At 41.1% G+C, this 11,265-nt stretch overlaps 1 gene segment (V, D, J or C); it reads right to left on the bottom strand.

The window, feature by feature from the left end:
• Window positions 1–2,092: 2,092 nt before the first annotated feature.
• LOC142430480 (immunoglobulin heavy variable 3-49-like) lies at window positions 2,093–6,227 on the bottom strand. The segment is given in 2 exon segments: window positions 2,093–2,457; window positions 6,176–6,227. Coding segments are annotated over 2 exon segments (417 nt in total).
• Between the last annotated feature and the right edge of the window lie 5,038 nt (window positions 6,228–11,265).

The raw sequence follows: 11,265 nt of genomic DNA, 5'->3' as shown, positions 1-11,265 counted from the left end.
CTCAGGAAGCCCAGGGACAGGTTGAGGAATGGGTGTAGTCAATGAGACAAAATAAGGAGCTTTAATGGTCACACATAATTTAGAGTCTTTTGATGCCCTGACAGCATCACTGTGATGTGCCCCTGTGAGTGACACAGACACAGTCTTACCCATCGCCCATTGTGCTACTTCATCTCACTGCAGAGAGCAGCCAACAGGCAGAAGAGAAACAGCGTGGACTCCTTGCATGTTTGGAAACCCTTTCTGACAAACTCTCCAGCCAAGCACGGGTAGTGATGATACTCCACACACAGGATGAATTTCTTCTCGACGCTGGCATGTCTGCACTGGGGGAGCTGCAGAGTGCAAGGTGGAGTTATCCTATGAATGGAGAGTGGGTTCTTTTGGGACATTTCTGTGAAAAAGAATGGGAAAAATCCCCCATTCCTACTGAGTAGAAAGAATAGTTAAACCTACAGAGGTTTCAGAAGGTGTCTGTTGATCCTGATGCCAAGTTGCACCCTATTAATCCCTTAATAGACCACTCATTTTAAAGTATGGATCATGGGTTTGGTGCCTATTGGTTGCATTATTGATTCCATGAAAACTAGAAGCTGAATATATTAGTGAAAACCATCCTCAGCAAGGAATGGACCAACTTGGAAGAAAGTAAATGTTTCATGAGAAAGGGTAGGAACAGGTGATATCCCAGCAGTGGCCCTGAAGGGGGAGCAGGAACACTTGGAACATTCATTGCAGACCCAGGCTCACCAGGCTATCCTAGAATGAAGCTCCGACAAAGGCCTGAGCAACATTCTTTGGTCCAATGTTCACGACAACAAAACCATCATCAAGAAAATATCACTGTAGGGTGCATCACTGAAAGATAAGGTCAAATTCTCTCTGGAGAGATAACACAGTGAAATTCAAGCCATAATATGTCCCATTAAGCGGCTTGCTATAAGAAACACCTCAGTTTTTCCTCTCAACATTCTCTGAATTGATCAATGCACACATATCACATGTTACCCCATTTCTTTATGTTTCCGGTGGGGAAAGAATGATCTCTTTCAGCAGAACTGTCACATAGACTTTCCTCGGCTGAATTCTTTACTCCAACTACATCTTCAGGGTGGACTCTACTTTGAAAAGTGATTCCATGGTCTCATATTGTGAACTTTAATCTGCTGACACAGCATCACACAATGTTGCTGCGATTCATAAATTCTCAGTGGTTTAGTTTTCAGCAGAGGACTGTGTCTTTTTCTTAGCTTGAACGCTCTGATACCATCTGTCCAGTATGTGTGGATGACTTAAAATACCAATTGCAGAGCTTAGAGAATCACAGCAAGGTCACAGAACATGTAAAAAGACAACTAGATGGGTTCTCTATATCAACGTCTCTCTCTCTCTCTCTCTCTCTCTCTCTCTCTCTCTCTCTCTCTCTCTCTCTCTCTGTGTGTGTGTGTGTGTGTGTGTGTGTTTGAAGTAAAATAATTTTGACCTTTATTTGCTGATGTGGGACAACTGACATTGAGAATCACAGAGGAGAAATTGTATGTGATGCCACAGTGAGAGGATTGCAATTAATGAGATGAAATTAAATGTGTATGAATTATTGAATGCAAACCTGATAATCCGGAATGTAAAACTTTAGAAAAAAAAACACCATTTATTTATTATTGTTTTATTGTTAATTAAGTCTAGGTTTATATTTCAGTGCATTATTTTGTATCCAGTAACTTAAGCAACTTTTCATAACTCCCAGTAGCTTGGCTTGCCCCCTCCCCCACCCCTTCTCTGTCTTGAACACTATTAACTTTCCCTTCAGTTAATGGCTGACTATCCTCTACACTACTGTTTCTCCTTCACCTGCAAAGTCCCACAAAGTCTCCACTTCCTCCTAACTAAGTCAGTAACAAAAAGAAACAAGAATAAAGAAAGTGTCACAACCTATAATGCTTATGTTCTTGAACTTACAACTTACTCATTCTCCAGTTCAAGTGGGAGGAAAACCATGGCCCCAGGCAGGAAACACCTCACGACACTGGTGTCTGCTCCTGAGCATGGTCCTTGTGCTAGTGGGGCATGAGCACCCCCTGTGGCCCATCCTTCACTGTAAGTGAGGTTTTTGTCTGGGCTTACACTGAACAGACTTCACTGTGTGTCTCGCACAGTAATACACAGCTGTGTCCTCTTGTTTCAGTCCATTCATTTGCAAATAGGCGATGCTTTTGGCATTATCTCTTGAAATGGTGAATCTGCCTTTCACAGATGAAGCGTACTCTGTTGTTTGACCATTGGCTGCATTTCTAATTAAGCCAACCCACTCCAGTCTCTGTCCTGGAAACTGCCGGATCCAACTAATATAATAGTCACTGAAGGTGAATCCAGAAGTTGCACAGGAGAGAGTCAGAGACCCGCCAGGCTTTCTCAGGTCACCTCCAGATTCTGTCAGCTGCACCTCACACTGGACACCTGTAAATACAGAGACACAGTGATAATATCACACACATACACGTGCGTACACACATACACACCCACACAATTATACACACAAACACACAACCGTGTCCTCTTTCTTTTAAAAAGAGAAGTGTCCTCAATTTTTACCATGAATAATGGCCAGCATAAACACCCAACTCAATCCAAAACCCATGATGAGTCCTCTGGTTTAGCTCGCAACGGAAACAACAGACTCTAGACACGTAGGCTTCCCTCCAGGAGCTCCCAGGGCAGGGCCTGTGCACGTTTATCAGCACACAGAGAGAGCTGCATTTGCATGTCCCTCCCCTTATAAGCAGAGCAGTGAGTTCCATGGCCCAGCGTTCTCCTTGTGACTCTGAGCAACAGAAGGACCCTCACAGGAGAATGGAGCTTTAATAAAACTTGTTTACATGCATGGCAAAGAGGCATAGCTCCTGCTATAGTTAAATGCATTCATATTTAATGAACTTTTAATTTATAAACACTATTCTACCTAAACATGAACCTTTGTGGAATGGGAGTACTGAATGCATCCTTCCTAGTTTTTCCTTCCCCTCAAGATGTGGAAACCGGGGTGTTACTACTCATTTGAACATGATGACAGTAGACAGCTTTGCTATTGTTTCTTGTTGGTGAACAATTTTGGTTTATTATCTTCCAAGATATTTCCTCATTTCATTGACACTGATGGTCTTTTGGCATAAAGTTGTTCATACAATATGACCATTTTATCTTTTTAATACCCAGTCCCTACAAAGTTATATCTCCTCTCTGGTTTCTGACATAAGGGATTTATGTCCACTGGGCTCCATGCAGCTGCAGTGGCCTCTATAGACCTGCCAAATTCCTATGCAATAAATTGTGTCTGGGATCCTACTGACTTCCCTTTACTCTGCCTCCCATGCAGTAGAAGTGGCTGGTCCTCAGTGCTTATAGAATTGAAGTATAGGGAGAAGCATCATGCGGACTTGGTTTTGGAGCTCAAGAATCAACTCCTCAGAGATGGGCCATTTCTTTCTTTGCTTTTCTACTGCCAAGGCATACTGTTGACAGCTACTCTGAATCCTTCACAAGGAATTGGCAAATTCAGCTCCAGTGATATGGACTGATTATGGTGTCACTAGAGACAGCACATATTAGGGAGAAAATGTTTGAAGGTTTCACCACTCCTTAGACGGAATCCTGCATCTGTACCTGGGACAGGACAACCAGGGATAGGGAAAACAATCAGTTATGGCAAGTAATAAACACCTCAGTCACATAAACCTATTTTTGGAAACTTGACACTCACAGGGAGAATATAACACCAACAGAAGAATGCACACAGGTAACCCAGAATGCTGGGTAAATACCGAGTCAAAAAGGTAGATTGGCACTCTGATTTCAACAGTGAGATAATTGATAAGATTTACATTATTTATTTCATTTAATTTGGGGGATTGCTGGAATTTGTTTATTTAGTTTTTAAAATTTTTGTTGTTGTTGCTGTTGTTTTAATTGATTTTGATTGAGCTTTTGTTGTAATATGACTACCAAAGTAAATAAGAGCAGTTCATAACTGGTGGACAAGCAGATAGATTCTGGGCTCCCACATAATTCTAGTGGCAATCCAAGAATGGGTAGTTCTTATAACTTTGTCCTTCTCAATACTCACCTTCTTGAAGAGATCACTGAAGATAAGGATGATACAGCAAAGAGTTGTGAAGAAGCAGATGGTGCAGGGCTATCAATTGTAATTGTGTCTAGGTACTTAAAGGCTTGTTATCAAACAAGTTGTAATCTAAGTTAGGTGTCAATTAAATCCACATTAAAAAACCAAGCAGCCTATGTGATCCAAAGATGACGATAACAAAATCTGAACGAAAGGAAATATCAGAGATTAAATTGTGAATGCCTAATTTGTAGAAGCACAAAAGGTGTGAAAACATAGAAACAAGAATTGATTCAATGGTTATTGGGTACAGAGTTGGGCTGGGGAGGATGAGGGGAATTGGCGAGTAAACTATGAAAGCAGGGGTGAGAAGGGAGCATTAGAACGGATTGTGATGATGTATATACAACTCTGAAAATATGACTTAATGATGGAAATGTATGATTTGCGAATATTATATGAAGAGAATGACTAAAGAAAGAGAAAGAAAGAAACCAAACTTGACCTATGATTCGGATGGTGAAGCAGTTTCTGAAGGGGCACTGAGCTTATGTTAATGGAGGTGGAATTGTTTGGAAGGATATCAATAGTGGTTGTACAACATGACGAGTTTAATCACTGGCAGTAAATTATGCATGTGAGAGTTATTGAATTGGATAAAGTCTTGTGCATATCTTAACCAGAATTAAAAAATAATAATTACACAAATAAGAATGAATAAAAGAAAGAAGAAAATGTTCTAAAATTGATTGTGGTAATAATTTTACAACTTTCTTGGTTGTATTATTGAATTATATGATAGTGGATTGTGTTAAGATGGATTGAATAAGGGAAAAAAATCCAGAGACCCATATGTATAGTAATTATACATGAAGCGAACATCCCAGCCCAGTCCATATCAAATCCTAAGTCCAACACTAGTCCCTAAGTCCCACTGTAGACTCAATCAGCCACATGCAGCAATGCAGGTGGCTCACATGCGGATAGTGCAAAGTCTCATAGATACAATGGCGGTGGACATCTCTAGGGCTCTGGCTGCCATCAGCATGTTTTGAAGTAGCTCGTCACCAGGAAATTGAAGCTGAGAATGTGTGGCCGCCTCCAGAGAGAAAGAGAAAGAGGCCAGGCTTGGAGAGCCATTTTTTCTCTGTTGCCCTCTAATCAAGCTGCAACCTCATTGCCAGGCTAAACTGTGCTGACATGTTCCTATGGGAGCCATGTTGGCATAAAAAACACCCTATTACATGGATGAAGTTCCAAAAATCTGTTGAAAAATGAAAACTACATCTTGCTTGGTAAAGGAAAAGTGATCAAAGCAAGCCTTCAAGGTAGTTCATTGACAGTGACTTCGACAATGAGCTTGAAAATAGCAAGTGTGTGGGTGATGCAGGACCACACAGCTATTCCTCTGTTTTACACAGGGGGCTATGAGACTCAGTCAACTTGAGGGCATCTAACAAAATAAAGTAAGAATACCCCAAACAAGGGATTTCCTCTAGGAAACAAGAGGGCTGGAGAGGAAGCCTGAGAGGAAGCCCCTCTGTCATGCCCTCTGCACAGGTTCCTGGAGATGAACTCTGCTCTGGTCCTGAGTGCCACCTGCTGCACATTCCTTCTTGCCTCCTGGGAGAGGTTTGTGTCTGAGCTCACGGTGTCTTTCTGTCACTGTGCCTCTAGCACAATAATACACGGCTGTGTCCTCAGTGGTCACAGAACGCAGTTGCAGGAAGAACTGGTTCTTGGCTGTGTCCACAGTGATAGATATCCGGCCCTGGAAAGCTGCGTTATAGCTTGTGCTCCCTGACCAGTATCCCATCCACTCTAGTCCACTCTGAGGATGCTGGCGGATCCAGTTCCAGTAGTAACTACTGGTGACGGAGTCACCAGAGACAGAGCAGGTGAGGGACAGCGTCGCTGAGGGCTTCACCAGGCCTGGGCCATACTCCCGAAGTGTAGGCTTTGACGGGACACCTAGGGACAAGAAGAGTCATGGTGAGTAATGCCGTCTCCCATCCAAGTCCCTGTGCTTCATGGATCCCATGACCTAGAGACTCTCACCTCGGGTGACTGCCAGCAGGCAGAACAGGGTCCACAGTGTTTGCATGGCCATCTGGACGATGAAGACCACAAAAGCGTCTCAGAGGAGGATGGTGATTTCTCTGATATCCACCAGGGAGATTTGCATATGGGGCCCAGTGGGAGGATACAGTAGGCTAAGACATGGACACTCTCCCTGGCATCCTAGAGCCAGAAGCTAAATTCAAGGAAACCACCAGACCTCATCTAAGTTGCTCTGTTTCTAGTGGTGACTAATACAGCCTGTGATCTGTGATCGTGTGGAGGTTCTTGCCATGCATACTATGACCTGACACAGGGCCATAAGAGGGGTTCATGAAGTGGAACACGTGTAGGACAGAGTCCATTTCACACAGAAGAGGTCATCACACCTCTCCATGGTGCATCCTGGCAGAAGTAGAGGGAAGAATGTGGGAACAGGAATCTCTTTGGGGAACAAAGAGAGAAAACGAAAAGCTGAGAGGAAGGAAGGTTGTGTCACAGGTGGAGATTCTCTTGATGTTCAGGATTCTGAGTGATTTAACTTGTCTGTACACCCTAATGGAATACACAGAATGTGGCAGCAGTGTGTATTATCATGCTGAACATTTATTTTTTGAAATAGAGTGTCTTTCATCTGGTTAGCATTGGATTGCCAAACATAAATTCAGCAATTCAAATCTAACAGATGCCTCCTTGCATAATGATGAGGCTGTATTTTCCCTCAAAGATTTACAAACACTCCCAAAGCCTAAATGAGGTCAATTATGAATCAGAATGCACACAGTGGTAGTAGTTTTTCATTTGTGTGTGTGTAATTTTCCATTAATGTGTTCGTTATTTTCACATAGAAAAAGATGGAAAAACTTAAATATTCTTAGACCTGTGGAACACAATATTTTATTTCAAATTATAAGTTCCATTACTTATTTTTATTCAAAATTTAAATACCTGTAGAATCTGTTTGTGTGTGTGTGTGTGTGTGTGTGTGTGTGTGTGTGTGTGTGTACTGGAGCAATTTATATGCTAGAATTAATTTTTGTTCCTTCTATAAAATTTCCTTTCACAAAATCCATTTGCAGTGTCCTTACATGAATTAAGCCTCCAGTGAATCCCTCTGACCATAATCCAGGCATGTGAATAGCCTTCTTATCAGACAGAGAGCATTGTAAAGTCAGTTAAAGCAGTTTAGTTTAGATAAAATATAATATCTTATAATTTCATCTTACTTTGACACAGTTTAAAGTTGCTTGGGTTAAAAAATAAGGGAAGGAGAAATTCACGTTGATTCAGTTTCCAATGAATTCCCTGTGACCATAGACCAGGGATGTGAAGAGTCTTGCTATCATGCAGGTGCATTGAAACATAGATTAGTGAAGATGCACTTAGGTTAAAAGTTAATACTTTATCATTTGCTCTCCCTTTTACCCCATATTAATTTTAAACCCATTTTCAATTTTTGTCAGATGAGGGTATTTCTCTGTATTACTTTGTTGTTGGGTGATATAAAATTTTTTTTGTAAAGATTTCTGTGTATGAAATCCAGGATAGGAAAATCTAGAGAGAGTAACTGGATTAAAAGTATTTTTGGCACAATGGTATGGTAAGTGAGGGGGAAATTGGGAGTTAAATACATTGAATACAAGAGAGAAGACAATATTCTAAAATTTATTATGGTGATAATTGTGCAACTCCTCTTAATTTAATTAAACCATTGAAATATGTGATTTATAACCTTTTTAAAAATATGAACAAAGCTGGGAGAGTGGAGGGTGGATGGGTTGGAAAGGGGAAACTGATTACAAGGATCCACATGTGACCTCTTCCCTGGGAGAGGGACAGCAGAGAAGGGGGGGGAGGGGAGACTCCGGATAGGGCAAGATATGACAAAATAACGATGTATAAATTACCAAGGGCACATGAGGGAGGGGGGGAGCGGGGAGGGAGGGAAAAAAAGAGGACCTGATGCAAAGGGCTTAAGTGGAGAGCAAATGCTTTGAGAATGATTAGGGCAGGGAATGTATGGATGTGCTTTATACAATTGATGTATGTATATGTATGGACTGTGATAAGAGTTGTATGAGCCCCTAATAAATTGTTAAAAAAATATGAACAAAATCAGATAATGTCAAAGTACCAAAAAGAATCGTGTCGGAGATTTGAAATACTTGTCTACCAGCAATCAGGCATCTGATTGAAGCATTAATTAATTCTCTTTGGAAGATGCACAACAGTCAGTGTGATCTAAAGATTTTAAGTAACTAAATCCAAATTTAGGGAAGGGAAGAGTATCTGAGCTTAAATTATGAAGACCCATCTTGCAAAAGGTTATAGATGATTGATTTTGGAGCCCAGAGTCTATTTGAAGGATGCTGACACGGATTCAGCTTAAGGCGAATCTCTCGGATAATCGATCAGATCAGAGATGTGACTAGCTGTGCTATCATATAAAGAGGATTGAAAAGTTGACTGTGGAAGATATGGTTAGGTTTAAATGGGACACCTTATCATTTGCTCTCCTTTTTGACTCTTTTAAAGCTGTTTCAGTGTTTAATAGTATATTTTCTCTTTTCAATTGAGATTATTGTTTTGTTTCATCATTGTTCTTGTTTATTTGTTTCTTGATTTCTTTCCTTTTTTGTATGATCTTACGCATATGAAATACATGATAGGGAAATCTATAGAGGCAGTAACCAGACTATTAATTATTGAATGCCATATTGGAGGGTGAGAACAGGGGAGAATTGGGAAGCTAACAATGGATACATTCTGACATGCAAAAATTTTGAAATTGATTTTGGTGATGAGTGCAAAATCTTAATATGAAATAATCAAAACTGGCATATGCATCACATATTAAAGACTGATACAGAGTTTACAACTTTTATACAGCTCTCCTTAATGTTATCTTGTCTGAGTGCAGTATGTGTCACTGTTTTAGTTTTTGAAGACACTTTAGAGATTATGTGTACAGGGTATGGGGCAGGATGCAGATCTTCAAGCTTCCCTCAAACACAGGTGAATTCATCCTTTATTTCCAACTCACCTGGGCATTAGCCCAAGACCAAGGAAGCGCAGTGAGAAGGGGAGGTGCTGAGGTGTAGCAGAGGCCATTAACACAGCGTAGTGAAGCAAGTCCCAGTGGAGCCTCACAGTGTAGGAATGCAAAGTGACTGGCGGAAGGTGCAGTATCTGGAGTGGTGGCAACAAAAATGGTGTTGGCTCACAGCAGCAGATACTGCAAGTTGGGGCCACAGGGTGGTGTGGAACAGCATGGCACTGTAACACAGTCCACCAAACTTTGCTAGGTGGAGCAGAACACTGAACAGCCCACAAATAGCATAGCACATGTGTTGAGGCAGGACATCTAGATGAGACAGCTTGCTGATCAAACCACCTGGAGGAGGTAGGGAGAGAGAGTGGGGAGAGATGAGGAGAGGAATAAAGAAGAACAGAGGAGAGGAGAGGAACAGAAGAGAGGAGAGGGGAGGAGAAGATCAGAGGAGTGGAATGGAGAGGGGAGAAGAGGAGAGAAGAAGAGAGGAGAGGAAAGGAACAGAGGACAGGAGAACAAAGAGATTTACAGAGAAGCGTTTATCTAGGTTGCATCTGTAAAGGTCAGTCAAGCTGTAACCTGATTGACAGGCTAAACTCCACTCCTCTTCTTACAGGTGTCATGTTGGCACACACAAAAACGTATTTAAAAAAAAAAACTACCTACTAGAAAGAGGAAGCAAGGTATCCTCAGTGTTTTGATGAGAATTCTTGACAATATAAAGCTTCAAAGTCAGACAAGTCTTCCTGATATTCCACAAAAGGTGAAACCAATTACAAGGATCTACATGTGACCTCCTCCCTGGGGGACGGACAGCAGAAAAGGGGATGAAGGGAGACGCCGGATAGGGCAAGATATGACAAAATAATAATCTATAAATTATCAAGGGCTCATGAGGGAGTGGGGAGCGGGGAGGGAGGGAGGGGGAAAAAGAGGACCTGATGCAAAGGGCTTAAGTGGAGTGCAAATACTTTGACAATGATTAGAGCAAAGAATGTACAGATGTCCTTTATACAATTGATGTATGTATATATATGGATTGTGATAAGAGTTGTATGAGCCCCTAATAAAATGTTTTTAAAAAAAGTGATGCCCAGATAAAAAGACAGATCCTTGTTCACAGGGAAATCCAAGCAAGATCGGCTAAAGCGGTAATTTCTAGTTTTCCTCTTCAGTACACTTAATTGCTATAACCACACCCCTCCGTAGTCCAACATAGTAGGAATCAGAGGGGGTGTGGCCTGTCTGGGTTCTCTTGGAGACACAGAGAGAAGGCAGGTAAGGAGGAGTGGCCTGGCTATGGAGAATGCTGATGGCCAGGATCCTTGGTGACCTCCCTAGTATGTCTCTCTCCCTAAACCCCTAAAACAGACATCATTTGCATTGTTTCCATGAATCTTCTATCTTTGCAACAATGAAATGCAAATGATTTAAAAGTAGTACATGGCTTTCTAGAATTTCTGTGCATATTTTCGGCAAATATGTATTCAACTACTTATATTATTAGAGTAGTGTAGGAGAAATTTTATAGTAAAACACTGTTATTGATAACATTTATATTCTTTTCAGTTTGTCAATTCACTTTTAACACTTATGGCGTTAGTCTCTCTTTTTTTAAAATTCAGCTACGTTTACATTTGCCATTTATTTGAATTTCATATATAGAAACTTCATTTATATGTCATATATAGAAATAAAATCATATTTTATCCTAGGGTTAAATATTCATTTTCTCATTTGAGAAATATGGGCCCCACATAAAATTTTTGTTGCATTTATTGTAGTGACCCAAACAAAACCGGGTATGGCTTAGCTTCATTGTTGTCATTAATTGCCATCGAGTCAGATCTGGCCCATAGTGACCTTATACAAAACAGAAGGAAACACTGCACCATCCTGTGGCATCATTACAATGGTTTCTATGGTTGAGCCCATTGATGCAGCTACTGGTCACTCCATCTCATTGAGGGCTTTCCTCTTCATTGCTGCCCCTCCACTTTACCGCCATGATGTCCTTTGCCAGGGACTGGTCTCTCCT

The sequence above is a fragment of the Tenrec ecaudatus genome, chromosome 17, assembly GCF_050624435.1.
Source record: "Tenrec ecaudatus isolate mTenEca1 chromosome 17, mTenEca1.hap1, whole genome shotgun sequence".
In the NCBI taxonomy this organism is placed as follows: domain Eukaryota; kingdom Metazoa; phylum Chordata; class Mammalia; order Afrosoricida; family Tenrecidae; genus Tenrec; species Tenrec ecaudatus.
Note: the sequence above shows the minus strand (reverse complement) of the source record. Positions and strands in the feature narration are given on the sequence as shown.